Source organism: Phodopus roborovskii, unplaced genomic scaffold (genome assembly GCF_943737965.1).
Source record: "Phodopus roborovskii unplaced genomic scaffold, PHOROB, whole genome shotgun sequence".
Classification (NCBI taxonomy): Eukaryota; Metazoa; Chordata; class Mammalia; order Rodentia; family Cricetidae; genus Phodopus; species Phodopus roborovskii.
Genome location: NW_026125489.1, coordinates 5,944,341 through 5,967,500, shown reverse-complemented (window position 1 = coordinate 5,967,500; position 23,160 = coordinate 5,944,341). Strand labels below are relative to the sequence as shown.

The 23,160-nt window shown below is 44.3% G+C and overlaps 1 protein-coding gene across 2 annotated transcripts in view; it reads right to left on the bottom strand.

The window, feature by feature from the left end:
- The window catches only part of Srgap1 (SLIT-ROBO Rho GTPase activating protein 1), a 220,131-nt gene that overhangs the window by 84,268 nt on the left and 112,703 nt on the right, over positions 1 to 23,160 (bottom strand). For both annotated transcript variants that reach the window (XM_051176164.1, XM_051176165.1), the window contains exon 4: positions 4,356 to 4,418. In XM_051176164.1, the coding sequence (XP_051032121.1) occupies positions 4,356 to 4,418 (63 nt within the window). The remainder of the gene's footprint in view (positions 1 to 4,355; positions 4,419 to 23,160) is intronic.

Genomic DNA, 23,160 nt, shown 5'->3' with positions numbered 1-23,160 from the left:
GGATATAACAACATTTAGACACCTGGTTTCCGACGACTCCCCAAGACGACAGTAACAGGGACAAAGTAAAGGCAGGTGCATCTGAAGTTTTCACTTTACAAGAGACTGTGCAAGCCAGGGCAAGTCTCTATGCCCTTAGGTTCCACAGCTACAACATCAGGGTAATGAGATAACCCCCCCCCCCCCCCCCCGGCCATGATGTGTGGAGGAGCATGGGGCCTGTTAGCACAAGCACACACACAGCAAGTCTGCAATAAATGTTAGCCACTTTGGGAGGTATGACTATCTCTGAGTAACTTCCTTTTTCTTCCAAATGAACAAAATCCCCATAAAACAAAGGAACAAGCAAACATTAGCAATAAACTGGCTAGCAAAAGCCTGCAATTTCCAGACGACCTTGAAGTTCCCAGGGACCATCCTGAGTTCTGGCCAAGGCGAAACACATGAAACATACTGTAGGACTTTCATCGGGGTTTCCTGATAGATGGGGGCTGCCCTTCCCTCTCTCTGTTCTGTTTCCAGGAACACAGACACTAGAGTTCCTGTAACTATCTGCAGTTCCAAGGATGGGTGCAGTAATTGGGTTTCTCTGAACAACAGGTCAGATGCAGCCCGGTTCCCGAAGGGTTTTCTGGATCCATCGGTCCTGTGCAGCCAATCTTTTAACTCTTAGGAGAAGGCGTAAACTCCTAATGCGTTCCTGCTATTATTTCTGGCATCTCTGTTGTGCCAGGCCCTCACAATAGGTAGTCTAAAAATCCAACTAGAGGCTTGAACGCATTTTGAGTCTATGTTTTTGCAGATAAAGGCAAGAGGCGACAAACACAGAAAGGTAGTTAACGTGCACATCTTCTAGACCCCTCCTATGATGGTTCGTCTTGGCTGGCAACTTGATAGGGGTGGAGTGCCTGGAAAACTAGAAAACACAACCTTTGGCGGTGTCCGTGAGGGTGTGTCCAGAGATAGTTAACTAAGGCAGGTGGGGAAGCCTAACCTGACTGCAGGTGGCAATCATGCCACATAGACTGGGAAACAAAAAGAGGAAGTCCCCCAGAGCAGGCGGGGTCTCCCTCCTCTGCATCCTAGCCGCCAAGACGTGAGCCAGCTCTGTGTTACTGTGGTTTCTCTGTCTTAGGACAGGCTCACAGCGATGGAGTCACGCAACCACAGACTGAAGGGAAACCATGAACCAGAATAATCTTTCCACCCTTGAAGTCGTTTCTCTCTGGTGCCTGTCGCCATAGCGACAAAATGCTAAGGGCACCTCCTCTTTCAGAAGTCAGGCTTAGGCCACGATCCCCTCTACTCTGTGGCCTCATGCGCTATGATCCGCATATTATTGTACTGCATGTTATGACATCACCACACAACCTGGACCCATCTGGTTCTGCTCTGTCTAATGGGTCGCTGACTACGAAGCATCTTTTCATGCTGTTTTCCTGAGCAGCTACACCTACAGTCAAGCCTTCTGGAATGTCTGAATGAGGGCTGTGGAAGCGACAGTTTGAGCCAGGAGGCGCATGCAGAAGAGTGACTGACGCCTGCTACGAGGCGACTGCCACTGAAAACAATCTACTCGTAAATAAGTCAATGTATTTCCCAAATGCTCACCTCCTACTCCGAGGTAGTTTCAAGGCTTTGTGAGCAATGGGGAGATGAGCATTTGTCTGACCGGGAGACTAAATAGCAAATAGCAACCAAATCCCCCGGGGTTATGTACTTTATACCCTTAAGTGACCACTGTGATGTCATCGGCTGTTCAAAATTCTACACAAAGATACCAGAGGTTGCTCCTGAGCACAAAAAAGAAAGAAATACACTAGTCAGTGGTTAAAAATAAACCATATTCCTTAAACGCCTGGTCCACTGCTCAACTATCCTGCACTTTTATTCTTTCTTAGTGTAAGTTGAATATGAAAAATGCATAGGTTTCATTTGGACAAGTCAGAATTTGTATGTCTTTAGTACAGAAGTGTAGAAAGATGCCAAACAACAGCTTTTTTAAAAGTGTGTGTGTGTGTGAGAGAGAGAGAGAGACAGAGACAGACAGAGAAACAGAGAGAGAGAATCTGTATCTGTGTTCCTATGTGTGAGACTGTGTATGTATCTTATGTCTCTGTACGTGTATGAGTCTGTATCTGTATCTCTGTGTATGTGTGTGTGTCTTGAGATTCTGTACCTGTATGTGAATGTATGTGTTGTCTCTCTCTATGTATAATGTGTATGTCTTGTGTCTCTGTGTGTGAGTCTGTACCTGTGTATGAGTGTGTATCTTGTATCTCTTTGTGTGTGTCTGAGTCTGTCTGTCTGTCTGTCTGTCTGTCTGTCTGTCTCTCTCTCTCTCTCTCTCTCTCTCTCTCTCTCTCTCTCTCTCTCTGTGTGTGTGTGTGTGTGTGGCGGGGGTGGTATGCACACCTGAGAGGGTCTGGAAGGATGGGGAAGTTCCCTGAAGGTGATCTCTGGTCTCCACTGAGCATACTTTTCAAAGTGAATTTTCTTTCCAGGAGCTCAAAATGATCTATAGATGATACCTCATTGCCTTTCCCCTTGGTCTCTTAATTCCCCCGCTGACTCTGGGGGCTAAACGACTGACAAGGGCATCCATAACCTTTTCTGGACCTTCAGACTTCAGATTGATGATGATTAGAGTTCTGAGGACATGTTTTCAGCTGCCTTCACCCAACCCCAGGACCTGCTAAGTATCCAAGCCCCTGGGACAGAAAGACGCAAGGGAAATTGGAGAAATTACACTACATCCCTCATACATGTCCAGGCCACCCACAGCTTCTCTTGGATCTCTCTGGTTCTGAAGTTGAACTAGACTCCTGCATCTCTGACCCTGACTATGGTGTTGTGACAACTATGGATTTGTTTTGTGAAGTTTTAACAGTGGGTTTGGATTTCTAGGCAAATGATGCCCTGGGCAAGAGAACCCATGGAAAGCACAATGAAGACGTCACCTTAAAATAGTTCCGTCAAAGACAGCATACACTCAGAGGCAAGCGCTCATTTAAATTTTAAGTTTAAATGTTTCTAGAAATGGTTGAAACCTCGGGCCATCAGAAATCGACAAATCACATAAAGCAGCGGCAGGTAATCGGCCGTTATCACCCAAACTCAATTTCGTCAGGTGTTTGGTATACAGTTAGGCCTCCTACTATGAAAGTTTGCAGGCTGCGCATAAACCAAAGTTTCTGAAGGAGAAATTAGCATGTAGAAATCATCTATGCAATCCAATGTAAACATGCAACAAAATGCACTACAAAAATACAGTTATGTTCACACAGAATGCAGCACCTCCCGCACCCTGATATCTACATACAAAATCTTAGAAAGGAATGTGCGGAGATGAGATGGCTCAATTATTAATAATGATGGCTGCTCTTCCAGAGTACCTCAGTGCAGTTCCCAGCCCGCAATGCAGCTCACACCTGCCTGTAATTTCAGTCTCAGGACTTTCCGGTCCCGGAGACATACATAACATGTGCTCAGACAGACACATGCACATACATAAATGAAAATCAATCTTTTAAAAAAAATACCAACCTTAGTGCATTTATAAAAATGTTATTTTTTAAAAAAAGTTTAAGTAGCTAACAAACTCCCTTAATCATCAAGCATTAAAGAAATGCAATTGCTCCAAATTAAATTTTATACCCTTGTCTTTCTATGAACAAATAAAATTCAAAATTAAGAAAAATATTAGCAGCGTGAAAATTCAAGTGCCTCTGGATTATTTAACTTCTCTCCATGCTATAGAGCACCCTAAGTGACATGGAACTCACACAAAGCAAATCATTATAAGGGAGGATATAAAGATATCATCATGCAAAAAGAAAAAATAATCATCTTAGTGTGGTGCCATTACCAAACAGCCAACGGAACTGAGAGGGGAGCGTGGAAGAGAATAAAGAAAGGCAGGCTTGGGACACAGCTCTGTAGCAGAGCACTTGCCTAGCACGCAAGTGGCCCAACAGCCAATTCCCAACCCTCCAAGATGCAGATAAAGGCAGAAGTGACTGTGCCTGAGCCACTCTAATTGCTCACATCTAAAACGGCAATTTCAAACAACACATTCGAAAATTAACTGCAGATCTCATATATCCGGCCAGCTGAAACATGTCTAAGAGGCCTCTGTATTCTGTTTTCCCAAAGTATTTAATAGCGTGTGTGTACACACTCAGAAGGTCGCCGAACGCGGAGGGATGGACTGAGCACACGGCTACCTCGTCCCAGGTTTTAACAAGAAGGGCATCCATCAACCCTGTAGTTTGGAGGAAGCTCTAAAGTGAGCCGCTCCCAGAGACCAGAAATATAAACCACGAAGCCCACGAAAGAAGGAATATTGTACTCACGGTGTAGAGCTCGTTAAGAACCTTCATTAAGTCCTCGTGCAGCTGGAATGCAATCTCTTTGCTCTACGAAAAGAGAATGACAAAAAAACGTGACAATGTATCAGAAAACCCGTTTTCGATTTTTACATATTCTATACACTGCTAACTGAAGATATAAGGATGTATAAAACATAATAGAAAACCAATGTGCCCTTAGTGCCACAAAGCACCTTCAGCCCAAGCCCTTTCTCAAACCGAGGGGCACGGCCGATGGTCTCTACAGGATGGGCAGGGACAGAAGGGGCAGCTTGGATGGCTTTCCAACCAGCTTGTGGGGGAGTGGGAAATGTGTGCACAGGGTGCAGCGTCATGCTGGCTTAGAAGGTGACAGGCAGGCCAGACATGGTGGTGCCTGGATTAATGTTGCATTAGTCAGGCCGAGGGAGCAGGCCGGTGTCTCAGGCCACCTCGAGCCATTGTCTTCGTCAAAAAGCAGGGACCAGTGAGATGTCCCTGGCAGAGGTAGCCTAAGGTCTCCGGTTTGCCCACAGAAAGGTGGGGGAAGAAAACTGACTTTTCATACTTGTTCCATGACCACACGTGCAACATGGTACATGTGCACCCCCACGTACATCCTACACACAGCAACAACAGGACAATAAATGGGAAAAACAGCTAAAAATGGTGAATTTGAGCAATCAGTTTTCCTCATCAATATAAATCGCAATATTGGGGACATTCCCAAACAGCAGAGTTCTGGGAAATGGACTCTTTGGGTTCACTACAAACTTTAAGAGAAGACTTCTGAGTGTGCCAGGGGGCGAGATCACCCAAGGTCTGCACACTTCTACATCTGCCTTTCGTTGCATGAAGACCAAACTATCCAGAGTCTGATGGAGGGATATTTGAATATTGTTTTCATCCAGCTGTGAATTGTTCTAAAGGGAACCACAGTCACACATGTTCATCTCTGAGTCCACCCTGTGGCCGTCTATAGAGAGTGGAAAATGTGTGTGGTATGGCTTCATCTACAGTGGCAGGCAGGAACAGGATTCACTGTACAGTTTCTCATGCTAACTATGAGCACGGGTACTTAGGACACAGGCTTTAAGATGGCTCCTAATCTCACCCAGCCTAGGATTTAAGGTGGCTCCTAATCTCACCCAGCCTGGCCATCTTGGCTAGGTGCATAGGAAGTTTTAAGCAAAGCCTCTGATGACAAGAGCAAGCTGAACTGTTGCGTGTGAGGTGTGTGAAGCAGTTGCTATAGCTACTTAGACCATCTGTGGACCTCTGTGGAGACAGGTCTTAAGAAACTGGGACTCAGATCACATTGGGTCGTCTATTTTGGTGAGGTTGTTGGTTCAGGCCTCAACAACCACCAAAGGCCAAACTGATGAAATGAAGATTCTTGGGTGATGAAATGTTATGGAAAGAAAACACCAGAGTCAAACTGAAGTGCCGAGGATTTCAAATTCATTAGCAGCATTTGTCACCGGGTTTCCTTGGGGTACTGGACAGTGTTGCATGCGCCAGGTTCTGATGGTATCTGAGTCTCTAAATTAGATTTAGGAATTTTAAGTATTGCTCTGTTCCTGTTATAAATATATGGAGACCAAGAATTACTCCCAAATGAAAGGGAACCTACATGTGAGCTAATATAGTCTTCTGGGACTCTAGAGTCCCCCTGCCCCAAGTTGGGACTCCGAATGTGTGCATTCCATTACAATCTCCTGTGACTTGTTTTCTAAATACCAGGTTTCATTCAAAGAACTGGGCCATCAATTTAAACTCTCTAATGGGGCCAAAGGCCACCAAGGAGTCCTGCTCAGTTACTCATGTTTCAGGTAGCAAGTCCAAAAAGAAAATATTTCTTGGCTAAGATTTCCAAACAATAACAGAAAAAAAAAAAAAATCCCCACTGGATCGATTCATCTCACACCAACATATTTAAGGAGGTCAGAGAAAAAGCTTAGCCTGAGATTCTAAGGTTTGTCCATGCAACCCTTGACTGAACATCCTAGAACGAGCAGGGTGGGTCTCGGTATGCTGTACATTTTTACAAGATTTCAAGCGATGAGGTAGAAGTCTGGTATTTGCTTGCATGTTAATTTCACCTTTCATGAGACCCTCTGCACCCTCTATGTCTCTCTCTACAGGAAGAAGTATGTCATAATGCTCGAAAGGTTTTCCAGGGTTCCCAGCTATGTGGACTTCTCGGAGACTTTAGCTCTCCATCTCAGTTTGTGATCTGTAGGATGAATGGTAACTCTTCGATTTAAAGTTCACTGACCCTCGTGCAAGAGGCTCTTTTTAGAACTGGATTCTGACATCACTCCCCATTGCCCAGCATGCATTTCCCCCTACCTCCTCACCATGGATAAGGACTGAATGAATTAATGAAGCATATACTGGGGAACTGATAACCCCTGAAGCCAGTATGACACATCTATACATTCTGTGAATGAGACCCCTGAGGCCCTGTCTCTAGTGGTAATTTTAGTGACTGTGGAAAAGTCGGTAGAGCATTGTTCCCAACAGAGAGACCCTTTGCTAACCCCCAGATAAACTCTCACAGTTCCTATGTGTTCATTGAGTTGAGATCTAGACCTGCCCTGACCTACCATCATTTTTTTCCCCTTTTCAGATGAAGTCTTATTATGTAGCCAGTGCTGGCCTTGAACTCATGCCTCATGAGTCACCACACTGGGGTTCACTATCACTCCTGTCTGTGGGGGATCCACAAGGATCTGGTTGCTTTGAACAACAATAGTTTACGTGACTACTATGAGAAACACGAACTCAGTTATCCTTGTATTTGGAGCCACATGGACCGGAAGGATATCAATAGCTAATCGGAGGGCTGGAGGCATGGTTTTTGCTCTCATGGCATGGAAAGCTTACAAGGGTCACTTCATCTTACCCTCCCTCATTCCAGTCAAAACACGTCGCCCGTGTATTACTGTCACAACCAGAAGTCATGATTTCCTTTAAGTAATACTCCAGATACAAAGAAAAACATTCACCTAGACCGATAAACTGAAACCCTTCTTATTGCTTAGTGGGGATATAAAATAATAAGCCATTGGAAAATTCCTGTATGTCACAGGTTATCAAAATTCAGTAGGGTGTGTGTGCACCTGGATCCTATTTCACTAAGAATTGAAAATGGAGAACTTTGACACTTGAGCAAGGATTGTTGTTGTGTAGAAAAAAAAATGGCACAGTTTTGTGTGTGTGTGTGTGGTTGTTTTTGTTTTGTTTTCGAGACAGGGTTTCTCTGTAGCTTTGGAGCCTGTCCTGGAACTAGCTCTTGTAGATCAGGCTGGTCTTGAACTCACAGAGCTCCTCCTGCCTCTACCTCTCAAATGCTGGGATTAAAGGCGTGCACTATCATTGCCCAGCTGGGCACAGATCTTAAGGACAGTAACTACTATTCTTTCTGTCCAAGAAAAATACTAACAAATCATACTTGCTAGGGATAATGTTTTTCTGCTCTTTGAGATGTAGGTAGTTAAAGTTACTTTTCCATAGAGAAGGAGGAGAGCCTCTTGATGCTCAGAGCCCCCTAGAAATGCAGTTAGGAAGGACCACTCCCTCCCATGCTATGCCTACAGGAGCTTAAGGGCACTCAGTTTTCCGCTGTGCTTTGACAGGATGCTGGGATTCTGAATCGAGGGCAGGGAAAGTGGTCGGGGCTGCGATTTAGTTAACACTTGTTAAATGCCACATGAAGCATATACTAGAGAACTGAGAACCCCTGAAGCCAGCGTGACACTTCTGTATGATCTATTAATTATGTCTTTGAGGGCCCGTCTCTAGTGGTAATTTTCGTGATACACCCAGGGGTAAGTCCTAAACTCCTAATTACCTATTATTTATCATCACTTTGATATCTCAGATACATCGACCATGAGTTCCGAATGAACATTTCCAAGGTTTTCATCTGCTGCTTTCATGATGAAAAGGAGTGAGACGTGTTGAGCGATACTGGGAAGGAGGGACAAAGTGACCACCATCGTGATACAATGTCTTTCCTTCAAAAGTACATTTATCAAACATGGGTCTGAGCTATAATTATTCCATCATAATCAAGTATGCTGTTCTACTAATTTGCAGCTACCAAAATTTCTTCAAGTGTTTAATATCACGTTCAGGAGGCATTATAATTTGATTCACTGCAACCACCCAGGGAGTGTGCCCATCCATCTTACGTTATTACTTCTTATGTTGTCGTTATTTCCCACCAATCATGCAATAAATAGCTTACTTTATTGGCTTACTCATTTGCTGCTGGAGTTTCTTTGTCCCACCAGGTTCAGCCCCAAATAAGCACAGAGACACTATAGTAGTTATTAAACTGTTGGCCGATGGTAGCTCTTCTTATGGCTACTCTGTCTTAATTATTAACCCATTTCTATTAATCTACGTATTTCTACGTGTTCTTATCTTACCAGACAATGCCTGGACTTGTTACTCCTTTGTTGGCTACATGGCATCTCCTTGAGGTGCCTCTCTGCCTATCTTTCCCAGAATTTTCCTTTCCCAAAACAGTGTTTATTCATTAACCAATAAGAGAAACACATATACAGAAGGACACTTTCACGTTAAGACAAGATTTCCCAGTTTAGCTTGGGCTGACTATCAATTTACACTCTTGCCTTATACCTTAATATATTTTTTTATTTTACGTATTGATCCCAGTTCCCTCTCCCTCCCTCCCTTCCTCCATCCCTCTTTCTCTACCCTCCCACCCACCGCCACATACACCTGGACCACCTTCCCCTCCCACCCACCCCTCCCCCACTCCACATGTAGGGTGATGCCTTCCAGGAGGGGTCATCTAAATCTGTCAAGTCATTTGAAGTAGGGACTAGGACTTCTCTCCTGTCTTTAGGTTAAGAGAGTATCCCTCCATGGGGGATGTGCCCCCAAGGTCCTTTTGTGCACCAGGAATACATCCTGGTTCCACTGTCTGAGGTCCCTTAGACTGCTCAGTCCTTCTAGCTGAGACCTGTATTCAGGGGGTCTGAATCAGTCCCATGCTGGATTCCCAGCTATCAGTCTGGGGACCCGTTAGCTCCTCCTTGTTCAGGTCAGCTGTCTCTATGTGTTTCTGCAGCCTGGTCTTGTCCTCTCTCTCTGCATCTGGATTCTAGTTCAGCTCAGTGTTTAGTTGTGGGTGTTTGCTTCAGTTTACAACAGGTACTAGATGAGGGCTCCATGATAGTGGATAAGTTAGTCTTTGATCTCATTATCAGGGAAGGGCATTTCCACTGTTGCTCAAATTGTTAGTTGGAGTCAAACTTGTAGGTCTCTAGCCATTTCTTTAGGTTCCGTTTCCTCGTCAATCCTATAATGGCTCCCTCTTTCATGTTCTCGTTCTCTCTCTCTCTCTCTCTCTCTCTCTCTCTCTCTCTCTCCCTCCTCTTCTGTCTTCTATTCCTCACCTAACTCAATATTCCTAGTCTTGAAATTCGCAGGCAAGTGGATGGCACTTGAAGAAACCATCCTGAATGAGGTAACCCAGTCACAAAAAGAGGAACATGGTATGTACTCGCTCATATATGGATTTTAGACCTTGAGCAAAGGATCACCAGCCTATAATTCACAGCACCAGAGGAACTAGGTTACAAGGTGTATTCTAAGAGATTCATATAAAGTCCCTCACAGAAGGGGGAAGGGACAAGTCCCCCAGAGCACATGGAGAGTGGGTGGGCAGTGAGTTAATATTTTTAGATTTCAGATACTTATCAGTACTGACCTATATTTCCCATACTATAATCACTCTTCTTACAGATACAAAACAAGAAACACATGAATGTTGAGTGCTAAAAATTGTAACTTAAAATTTCAGCAAAGTAGTTTTAAAAAGACAAAAGATAAGACTTATTCTGTTTTTAATGCAAATATGAAACAAGAATAAAAGATTTCAACAAAGCTAACATTCCAAAGGTTTTTTTTTTCTTTTCGCAATTTGTAATTTTTGTACTCCCTACCCTCTTAAAAACCAAGTAGAGTATTCATTACAGATTAGAAATCTGAAATGATTAAAAATTAATTGATAATTATATGATTTTCTTTACAGGTATGATCTATTTATATCAAAGCTATCAAAGCCATTGAGAAAGTAATTCTATATCCAAACCAAAGGTCCAAAGATCAGTTGGGTGGGGAAGGCTGTCAATCATGCAGCTGTGTGGTGTGTAGGGTGGCTACAGTGACCTCAGCACAACACTCAAAGAAGGTCAAAGGCAAGCCATGACGCTGTGTTATCAAGGTCATTCGGGTGGGTTCTTGGAACATATGCCACAAGGCAGCTGTGCCAAGATAGTTCTTGGTATTTGTTCCCTTGCCAAATGGAACAATCTTCTGGGCTGGCACAAAGCTGTGTGAAGTTCTGCAGAATGAAGATGTAGGACTCATACACACTGCTGAAGGCAGAGGCCAGGAATACCCGGTTTCTATAGGCCAATCACATCCCATGTGGTCTGAAAGGTTGACTTGAAAGAGGACCAAGGTGGCCGGCCAGTTGCATTTTGTGTTATTTGTTTAGGACATTTCTTAGATGTGAGGTTTCTATGGATGGAAAAATGTGAGTTTAAGTCTCTCAACACATGCTGAAATGCTTTTTAAAAAGTATGCTGCTTTGAGGACAATGGTATTTCTTTCTTTAAGTCAGAAACCTGAGGTTCACTCGAGACTTGGTGCCTCCCTTGAAGTGACAGTTACCAGTTTTCATCTGTTTTAGCTGATTAATTTTTCTGTATGTCATTAGAAATAAGAAAAATCTAATTAGGTTTTCCTCTGTTTGAAACTGTTTATAGGCCTATCATATGTTTTAGGATGGTTTTGAGAGGTCTTACCTCATCCATACCTTCCCTTCTACCCTAGTTTGGTTCCTATTGCAGTGCTAAAACCATGGCCCAAAGCAACTAGGCTGGGGTTGCTTTCTTTCCCGGCACAGTCTACAGCCCATCGTGAAAGAAAGGCGGGGTGGAGGCAGAAATGGGGCAGAAGTCATGCAGGAACACAATGGTGCAGACTGCCTTGCCCTCATGGCTTGCTCAGTGTCTTTGACAAACTTGGACCTTTAGCTTAGGGACTGGTACCACCCACAGAGGGCTGGGCCCTCCACATGACTGGCACCACCCACAGAGGGCTGGGCCCTCCACATCAACCATTACTGACAGAAACGCCCCACAGACCAGTCTGATGGCAGCATCCTCTCCCCAGGCATGTCTAGAGTGTCTGTCAAGCTGATGCGTAACCAGGGCAACCTCTCCCCTTCATTCTCCACAGCTTGCCTGGCCACTGATGCTGACCCCTGGTCTAGTGTTTGCCTCTCTGAGCTTTTCCTGGCTCCGTCCCCTGCCTGGACTCTGTTTTCTTCCCTCTACCAGATGCAACCCTACAAGCTGCTCTGAAATCGTTCTTGCAATTTGTTCCTCAGAGAAAAACCAGACCCTTCCTTCCTAGTGATTTCATGATTAACTCCCTTAGGACCATTTCCCCTGGCACACTGTATGGTGATTAGAAATTCAGCCTCTGAAATCCAACTACTTATGCTCAAACTTCTTTGTTAAATAAAGCCAGTAGGTAAGTTTTCAGAGGGTTTTTTCTGTTGCTACAGTGAAATGACAAATACCTAAAGTTGGTAAGAAAAAAGGCATGTGCGTACAACACACACACATACATTCACATACATTCTCACACACATGTACACACTCTCTCACACATGGACACATTCACACACATGCACACACAGTCACACACACACACACACCACACTCACACCCCACCCCCGCACACACAACATACACACACACTCATACACATACATACACATACACACCACATATATCCTGCGCTCCCACCACCACACTCACACACAAAGGTTTATTTAGCTCACAGCTTTGGAGGCACAAAGAGCACGCAAGGCTCTGGTGAGGCCTCCTGGGGGCACTGACTGTACCAATAGTAGGGGCAGGACTGTGGAAGGAGGGATTGTATTTCCAGATAAGAAGCCAGAAAGGGGTCAAGTCATTCTCACAGCAGCTCAGGACTCCCACCAGAGCAACTCTAATCCCTTCTCTGGACAGCTCCCCAAGTCCTAAGAACCCCATTAGACCTGGCCTTCGCATCCCACCAGCCCACCTCCTCTCCCATGGCCAACCCTCCAAATCAGAGTCCCCGGGGTAGAAACTCATGCCGTGGCACATGGCGAACAGCATTCTATAAAGAGAGTTGGAGTATGTGCCACTTTGGTGGGTGCTGGCAAGACCTTTGTTACTAGAAACATGTGCATGTGGCCGGGAACATTCCAGAAAGGAGAGGAGGTGAACAAAGGGCATAATTAATAGGAGGGATGTGGGTACATTGAGTAATTAATCAAGTGACGAGTGTGGTTGGATTAAATGGCTGACTCAGGGGTTCTGCCTGCCATGGAGGGAGTTTTGAAGTAAATGTATTGAGGCGACCAACCCAGGAATGCTGACCTCATGTTGAGTCAGAGTGGGAGTGAAGAACAGAAGAACAGATTAAATATTTGATGAGTGTTTCACATGGGTTCAGCGACACACTTGGCTGGTTTGTGGCGTAAATTCTGGGGGAAGAGGCCAGGCTCATGTTTCTACAGAGTGTGCTTTTCACTTTGTAGACCTCATCCCAACCGTCTTTACGTTAATAGAGCCCTTAAGTCACACAGCTCGAGAGACAGAGACTGGGTTTCTTCCAGAAACACCTAATGGCAACAACAGAGCTGGGTTAACGGCCTGAGCCTAGTTTCTGGAGAGTGTGTACAATGTTGCTGCAGGATTCTCTACCACCCCGCCAGAGGCATTCTGTTCTACTTACAAGGAAAGCTAGAGCTGGGCCTGGTAGCTCATACCTATTCTAGCAACGCATGAAGGCTGAGGCAGGAGGATTGCTATGAATTTGAGGCTACCTTGGCTGTGACAGGTCAGCCCAGGAGTACATAAACAGGACCCCATGTCACACACACACACACACACACACACACACACACACACACACACCAATAAAGATCAGAGCAGGCAATTCTCCTTGAAGGGCATTTCATCCCAGGCAGGGGGCAGAATGAGTGTATTCCTTCAACAGAAACTTCATGCCAGCAGATAACAGTGGGCAAGACACTCAAAAAGCACATGACGCTTGTTTTCCAGAAACAAGTTAAGACTTAATCCCGAAGGGAGACATTCAGGGCATCTTCTAGGATACACACAGATGGAACTCAAGGACAAATGTGACGCTGTACACCGAGGCAGAAAAAAGTCACTTAGCTTGTGAGGGACATTATGAAAGGCACAGAGCCACTCACCCCAAGTCATTTGCAACCTCCAGGGTTATGAGCGGTCCCTGAACACACAGGTCAAATAACTCAGACTGAAGCTTAAAGCTCTATTTGTATCTTTCCACTCTTTACCGTGTTAAAAAAAAAAAATCAGCAGTTCTTTTAGGCGGAGGGCAAGGGAAGTGATGTTTTTCACCTATACCAGACCTATGGGAGGAGAGAGGCCGGAGAGAAGGCAGGGGCCCCTGGCAGGAAGGCATGCAGAACCTCCCCTCTCCCACAGGCCACAAGCCAGGGAACATGGAGCCTGCAGAGGCCAAGGCCCACCCCACCCACCCCAGTGGCACACCGAGTGGCCAACAAGTCACTCTTTAACTGTCGTTTTCATTCCGTACTTAATTCCCACTGCTGGTGTGTCTCGTGCTTTGTGTGTGTGTTGCTCAGGTTTTCGGCTGATGCTTATGTTTCAGCACATAACATACTCTAAGGCATTCTTCACTGTCCTCTTGAGCCATCAGATACACTCCCTCTCTTCATCCTACGTCTTTCCTTCTCTCTCATCCTACCTACCCCTGACTCTTCATTTCTTACTTGTAACCATCCATCACGTTCATCCCTGGGGGAAAAAAAAAATCTGTGTCCCTACCAATAGCCCAGCTTACCCTTCCGGCTATTTTAACTACGGGAAACAACTTAAAAAAAAAAAAGAGGTTTATTACTTTTCCTATCCCTGTCCATGCTACTTAATTCTCAATCCTACTTTTTCTGTTTTTTGGTGGTAGATGGGCGGGGGTGTTTCCAGACAAGGTAGCTCTGGCTGTAGAACTCCCTGTGTAGCCCAGGCTGGCCTGAGATCCGCCTGCCTCTGCCTCTGCCTCTTGAGTGCTGGGATTAAAGACTTGTGTCACCACAGTCTGGCTCCCAATCCTATTCTTAGTAACTAAATCTGACTGTGCTCCACACTACCCTTGGCTGTCTTCTAACAGGTATAGAAGTTTAGGGGTCTCTCCTGTTAACTGGTCAGCACGACACATGTACGGTGGTAATATTCAGAACAGCCTTCCATGTTAACATTCTACTCAGGGAATAACAGAGTTCACACCAGGCACCGTGAGCTGCTAAACTGAGGGATTATTTTCAGAACTACACATTTAACTTTATTAATCCAAATCTCACTTGAATGCTGTGAATACTCCAAATGGAAAAATATAGTTGATTAGAATATTAACCAAGCAAAAACCTATCAACTCTATTGACCTGTGTGGGTGTTAGGTTGAACATGGTCTAGCATGCCTTTGATCCCAGCACTAGAAGCAGAGGCATCTGGGTCTCTGTGAGTTTGAGGCCAAGGTGAGTTCTACGTAGTGAGTTCCAGGCTAGCCTAGGCTGCATAGCAAGACCTGGTCTCAAAAGAGAGAATGTGTTAGTTCAGATCTCAGGCAGAGGACTCAAAATGAATACTGTGGAAGCTATCACCATACCTAATTACATACAGACCCATCGCATTAGAAATAGCCATGTAGACTGATGGGACAGAATTGAACAGTGGACCTGATAGGAAGCCACACACCCGAGTTTTGATAAAAATGTAAAACAGGAAAGAAAAGAAAAAAAAAATTGGAGAAAAGACAGCATCTTGAACAAGTATTGCTGAGGAAAATGTGCTGTGTGCCTAATACAGACAGATGAAACCAGCCTTATCCCTCACCTCTCAACGAACCAAGAACCACACATAAGACAAGAAACTTCCAAACCATCAGGGGAAAAGGTGGGTGCACCCTCTATGATCCCAGCCTAGGTAAGGATGCTTCGAATAGTGTTCCAGTTCGCGACTAAAGGGCTTCAATCCAGTCAGATTTGTGTTTATTCAAGCAATTTTAAAAAATACCCGTATCACTTCCCAACAAGATACCAAATTTTCAGAATTCATCCTCAAGCGTTCAACCAGTTTGGAACCTTCCTTTAGAACAGTGGGTTTGTGACCCATGGGGAGGGGGAGGGGTTTCCTAAGGCCATCTGCATATCCGATGTCTACATGGTGATTCGTAACAGTAGCAAAATCACAGCGTCAGGTAGCAATGGAAATAATTTCATGGCTGGGGGTCAGCACAGCATGAGGAACTGTGTTAAAGGGTGGAGGTGTTAGGAAGGTTGAGAACTGATGCTCTAGAACTTGATTTTGGTCAACAACATCTCAGAACCACCATGCTTGATGAGTCCACTGTGCTGACAGCCACGGGACCGAGGAGAGACGGAGGAGGGGCAGGAACTGAACCACTGAATACAACCAGAGAAATCAAAACAACACAAAAATACCCCCCCGGGGTGTGGGGGGGAAGCCAAATGTTAGTGGCTAGTGGGCCAATGCACATGGAATGACCGCCTACTTGAACGAGGAAAAACAAGGCTCTCAAATCCTTGAGAGGCACAAGCTCAGGACCCTTGACTGTCTCTGAGCTCTTTCCTCATCGCTGCAGCGGAAAATATTACAGAGCCTGGCCCCCGTGTTTGCTACAAGGATTAGATGAGCTGTTCCTTGTTTTGTGTGACAGATTGCTTGGCATACACCAAGCATTCCATAATCATTACCTCTTCCTATCTATCACTGCGCTGTAACATCAGCTCAGTGTGTCCTTACTTTATCTCATGAAGCCACTTTCTGCTTTTCCAAACACTGATTAAAAAAAAAAAAAAATGTCTTTCATATCGTCTTTCAAATCAGAACGTTTTAGGCAATTCAACTTAAGTCCAAACGAGTGTTTGGGAATACTACAGCACGGGTCCATTCCAGGGAGTACTGCAAAGCTACAGTGAAGCAGCCTATCTGAGACAGTTTCAGACTGCATAATTGCTAGGTCTGCCTTAGGAGACAGTGAAAACCTGTCTTCATTTACAATCCACCACAGGTTCTCAACTCCCGGTAGAGAGAGCCATTCTGCTGTCTACGGAGGTAGGCTTCAAGTGTTCGAAGACAGCTGTCACGTCCTTTAAGACCCCCTTTGTCTCAGCTCACCATTCCCAATGCTCTGCCCCTTGGATAGCATGATTTGAAGAAGCCAGAGTGACTTCTTGTCCCCCAGACAACTGTGTATTATGTTTGTACATATAGAGGTTTTAGGGCAACCTTGAGTGTCAGTCAGTCCCTGTCTTCCACTGCCTGAGAAAGGGCCTCTGGATGCTTGCATCCTCCAGGCTGGCTGGACTACACCCTTCAGGTAGGTCCCCTAAAACAGTGAGGTTACAGTGGTGCTGTGTGTCCAGCTTTGCATGGGTTCTGGGGATCTGAACACAGGCACTCACATTCTCTAGCAAGTGCCTCACCTACTAGACCATCTGCCTGGACCACCTATGACTTCGTAAAAATCAACTTGTCTAGGTGTTGGTCTTTTATAGATGGCAAAACCTAAATAAACTTGGTACTAAAAAAATAACTTTTTAGCATTCCTTTTAAGTAGGAACGGAAGGATTAGACACTTTTTTAACTTCTCTCGTGTCTTAAGTTTAAAAACTCCATGCAAATATAAAACAAAACAAACCAGAAAAATTCTTTAAAGTAGAAAATACCTGTTTGGGAGGGTTGAAGGCTCAATTTACCTCAATATTGCCCAACTGGGGCCGATTGTGCCTTTGGAATGGCTGGAGGTGTCTTCGGTTGTCAGTGACCGGTGATGCTGTTGACACCGAGTCAGCAGAGCATCCCGCAGTCTGAGCCGGTGTTCCTCAAAAGACATGGTTTATATCTCACTGGATGCTTCCAATGGCTTTTCTTGTCTCTGGTTTTCAGTTTATCTGTACTTGGATTTGGGTTCCTTTGGGCTTATCTTGTCTGGATGTAAGAAACCTGAATGCATAGGTTGTGACATTTGCTGAAGTTGGGACATCTTCTGGCAATTATCTTCAAATATTATCTCCGTACCTCCTCCCTTTCAGAAACGCTGATGACGTAATCATTGGAAATACTGTGCGAATGGTTCCCGCGGTGCGCTCATTCCTGTACTTGCTTTCACTTCTTGTTGTTCGGGTTAGGTCACTTTTGCTAATTCCAACGCCACCACTGAGCCCTCTGTTAGCTCCGTCCTAGTAGGAAGCCCATCTACTGAGTTTTGAAAGTATGGCCACTATATATTTTCATTTAAAATTTTCCCAGTGAGGTCCAGCAGTTAAAAGTACTTGCTGTGCAAGCCCGACAGCCTAAATTCAGTCCCTGAAATCCATGGTAGACGGAAAAACGGACCCCTATGACTTCCACGGACAAGCCACAGCATACATGTTCCTCATCTCCTATTTACACACAAATTTAAAAGAAAATTCCCAATGATTCTTATTTACATTTGTGTTTACTTTACGAGTGTATAGTCTTGCTTCTTAGAAACCTTTTATAATGGTTGCTTTAAAAATCTCAGATGGTTCAAGCATCTATGATAGCTCCACACTACTGTCTCTGGCTTTCAACTTTGCCTATTTATTATGCCTTTCTGGCTTTCTTGGTCTCTTCTAGGTTGAGTGATTTTTGTATTGTATTCCAGGTATTTTCATTACTATGTCTCTGGGTCTTATTTAAATCAGCTATATACTTTTAATATTTTTTTTATAAGGAAATCCAGCAGCTTAGATTTGGGTTATAAATTCTGGCCGGCCTTCCATAAGCTGTAGTTTCCATGTTAATACTGTTTCCAACATCTTTGTGGTGCTATTTAAATCTTCCATCATCTTTAAGACACAGTGACCCTCAGGATCCCTTCGTGCTCCCAATACTTGGTTCAGGCCTCAAGCCTTTGTGGGTACACTGTTTAAGATCAGCTCTGCTTGAGTACAAGGTGGGCAGGATTCAGGAGATCTGTCTCCGGTTTCCTAGGTTCCCCCTTCTGGAGTCCAGTCCACTGTTCTGCTCCATCCAGCTCCATTTCATTCTATTTCTTTCACACACATTGAATGTCCGAGACCACAACCAGTGTGAGCCAACCATGGCAAACAGCAGCGCTCCCAGGGAGGGTAGTTGCTGTCTTCAAAAAGACCTCGGGATGGGGGTGGGGGTTGTGGTTCCAGTTACAAGATGTGTGGGTACTTGTGGGTAAGAGAGAGCAAAGAAAACTTTGAACAGCAAACATTGGAATTACACGTTCCTCTCCCCTTTCTGGTCTCTGAATCACAGTCCGAGGAGGCTGCTTCTGCAGGTCTGCGTGTTCCTGTCTGCTGTCTGCTTCCAAGTTCCTCGTGTCAGGCATCTAGGCTGGGAGACACCGAGGGGAAACACTGCCAAGCTGGCAGAATTTTAAAGTCTGGTGTTTCATCCACCTCCTACTACTTAAGTCTTCAGACTCTGCTGCAGGCACTGTGTTTAGGTTTTATGGACACACTTAGTGGGAAGGCACGGTGGACCGTGCTGACTCGGTTTACTCCGAGCCTGTATTTACCTTTTGATTTCATCTTTCCTTTTGGTGAGCATGGGTATTTACCTAGCGTATCATTTAGCTTTCGCTGCGTAACGGGGCACGCAAAGCTTAGTGGCACAAAGCAACATTTCACTTAGCGCACGATTCTGAACCGGCTGGGAGATTGCTTGCTTCTGGGCTGGCAGGCTGCGTTCTCTCTTGCTTCTGTGGTTCACCCGCAGCTGGATGAAGTAAGACGTCCTAATTCGTATGTCTAGTAGCTGGCTAGCTGTTACTTAGGATACCTGTCTCCTTTCATGTGGTCTCACTTAACACGGAGGATAATGAAGACTTGCTCCCATGCTCAGGGACCCAGGGCAAGGCCCAGGGGGAAAGAGCCTTCAACAACCTACTTGTCTCACAGTCACTGGAATACAGTCAGGGTGGCCGAGGCCTGTGGCCAGCAGATTCGCCACCACCTGAGACAGCTGTGTGTACAACATATCACAACCGTGTGTGTATCACATTCAAGACAGTATGGCCTGTAAGATTGCTACTCCTCTGCTTTTTCAAGGAACATCATCATTGTATAGAAAATGGTAGGGTCGTCACTTGCCTTCAGTAAGCTTCACTCAGTTGTCTTTTGACGTTTAATATCAAGCTCAAGACCCCCCTCTCTTTTGGGGAAAGGAGGGTTAAGAGGGTGTGTTTATGCTAATTGTAGAATTCAGTCAAGCCTGAAAGCACCACTAAGAAAAATTTATAAAGTGCTTTTCAATATAAAATACTTATAATAAAATATGTATATTCTTTCTAGTCTCAGGTTGAATTTTACTTTTAATTCTGTTTCCCCAGGGGATTGTGCATAGAGTCTTCTTCACTTTCTGCAAATCCTAGGCTCCCAACAGATATCTCAGCACATGGGAACGCGTTCACAGGTACAGAGGACCTGGCATTGGGAATCCACATCCTGCTCTCATCCTACCAATGGGACCGTCTGCAACCACACCGACTGTGACATCTGCTCTTCTAAGAGTCTCCTGCCAGAGGCCAATCTGTCCTTTGGATCCTTGTCTATGGTACAGATATGATTACTTTCTTTTGAAATGGATTTTCATTTATTGATTACTTTGTTTTGGAATGGATTTTCATTTATTGATACAATTTAAGGTCAATTTTGTGATATGTATATTTCTCCTCTTGTTTAGGTATTGTGTTTACATAGATCATTTAGAAATGTAATATATCATTTAGTATAGATTATAGATAGTTACCTATAATAGTCAAAACTTATACCTAGGTGAGTTAGGTTTTCTAGATATGCAGAGATGTATTTGAGATAGATAGGCATTCTTCAAACCTTTCAAAGACCTACAGAATATGGCATTTAAAATGGTTTAGGGTTTTTCTTGACAGTGAGGCACAACTGCTCCTGGCAACATCACCTGCGTCAGAAAGGAAGATGGACATTGAAGAAAAGCTTTATGAACTTTACTTCCAATATGGCAAGACTAGCCATTTGGACAAAATACTACTCTTTATGCTGTATAAATTGGACATGCAGGACCCACAGTAAAGTGACTGGTGATTCAAGCTGGACATTGCTACAGAGTTCCTGCTTCATGGAAGAGTCTGCCAGACAGTCTGCAGGACACAGAGAAAAGTGACTGACAAACTACCAATACAAGAAGACAGTTTAAAGTTTCCTGCTTTGCTGAGGAGTCTGCCAGACACACTACGGCCTATAGGCTGAAGATGGAACATTACAGAAGAACTTCAGGTGACTGACCAGGCAGTGAGTTGTCTGTCATTTCTAGAGTTTATATATTATCCTTCTGTGGTCTTTGAGGGAGTTGAAGACAGATAGTTATTGTTATAGTTTTCCTTAGTTGGGATTAAAGATAAATTACATATAAGACTTTAGACTAACAAAGATAGAATAGATAATGGAATATTTTCTTAAATCTTACTAAATGTTAATGGACTAAATATTGTCAACTGTGATTCTTATTTGATAACTGTTGTATGATCTATTTTGCTATGCTAAGATTAAAACCCTTCTTTGTATTTAGGCAGAAAAGAGGAGATGATGGGAGATGTCATTCTGTAAATATGTTTCTCATATTGGTTAATGAATAAAGCACTGTTGGCCAATAGGAAAGCAAGATAGGCGGGACTAGGAGACAAGGAGGAGAGAGGAAGGAGTAGGCAGGAGTCAAGATGGAGAGTCTGGAGAGAGCAGAACGCCAGCAGCCTCTCTCTCTGGTAAGATAAGACCACGTGGAGATTAATAGAAATGGGTTAATACTTAAGACAGAGCTAGCCAATAGAAACTAGTACCCGGCCAATGGCATTATATCAAATACAGAGTCTCTGTGCATTATTTGGGGCTGGTGCAGCGGCGGGACAAGACCAGTGGCGGGCGGAAAAACCTTACTCCTTACGCTTGTCTGCCATAGTTATACCAAGTTTTCTCCCAGCCTTTGGATTCTCCTCTCCCCAAATCCTAGTGTGAGTTGAGTGTATTGTGTGTGTGAATGTGTGTGTGAGTGTGTGTGTATGAGTGTGTGTGTGTGTGTGTGTGTGTGTATTCACGTGCTCATGAAGGCCAGTGGTCAGCCTTAGATGTTTCCTCAGGAGCTAATCATCTTGTTTTCTGAGAGGGAATCTCTCACTGGCTTGCGGCTCCCAGGAAGGTTAGGCTGGCTCGTCAGTGGGTCCCAGGATCACAGCATGTCTCCATCTCCCAACACAGGACACTCATGGCACTCAGCATTTTCACATGGGTTCTGAGCGGCAAGTGCTGTACCAAAAGGACTATCTCCTCAGTCCAATTTTCCTTTTTTCTATGATGCCTTCTGTTTGCTATTTTAACTAGTTCTATTAAAAAACAAACAGCTGGGCATTGGTGGCGCACACCTTTAATCCCACCACTTGGGAGGCAGAGGCAGGCGGATCTCTGTGAGTTTGAGGCCAGCCTGGTCTACAGAGCTAGTTTTAGGACAGGCTCCAAAGCAAAACAGAGTAACCCTGTCTTGGGGATTTAAAAAAACAAAAACAAACAAACAAACAAACAAACAAAACAAGCAAGCAAACAAACAAAAAGCAAACTACTGACTGTATCCAAGGCAAGACACTAACACATGTACTTGAAAATCAAATATTTCTGGCCCCATACGCTCTCTTTAAAAACCCACACACTGTCACTCTTTCCAGGCCGATTTCTCACAAATACTATCTGCATTTCATGGTAGGACTTGCCACAGCCCTTGGACCATGATGAAGCCCAGGGATCGTCTTACTTGACCCCGACTCTGAAGGGGACCTGTTTCCCAGGGCCACCTAGCATTTCTTTTTCTGGGGAAGTAGTTCTCATCATGGTGTTGAGATTTGGCCCTGTAAATACTGCATCATGCTAGCTCACTGAACTTTATGTTAATGTGGCTGCCATTCATCGCTTGTTTCTAATACAGACGAAAGCTTTTATCCCTTAGTTTGTTTGCTTTCTTAGCACCTAGCAAGTGCCAGTCGCTGTGAACAATACAAGAAGTTTGTTCTTTGGGAGTGTGTATGCAAAAAGCATAGACACCACAAGCAAATGTGGAATATGTCAGAAAGAGATTAAGTCCATCCATATATGTATCCATCTATTATTTATCTATCTAATCATCTATCATCTATCTTTCTATCATCTATATCTATCAATCTATCTCTTCCTATCATCTCTCTCTTCCTATCATCCATCTATCTATCTATCTATCTATCTATCTATCTATCTATCTATCTGTATCTGAGAGAGAGCCATGAAAGGGAACAAGGCTATATACCCTCACTCTGAGTGAGGAAGGACTGTGTGAAAGGGTCTGAAAGGAATAAAGAATCACTTGAAGTCAAAACAACTTTTCCCGTTTGTGCATCTGCTTAGTCATTTCATGACTGCTTAGGAGGCCAGGCCGGTAAGGCAGTTAAGGCCTTCATCCAACCACTGTCTTATTCAGAACCCTCATTTCATTCTCCACCCTAACACTGAAAATTCAAAGTGTTCATTTTAACAGAACCTGGAGAACCAGCCAGTTCTCCGTTCATGGCCCGAATCTGGGAGCAAGCTGTTTACTGTATACCTTGCCTTCCCACTTCTATA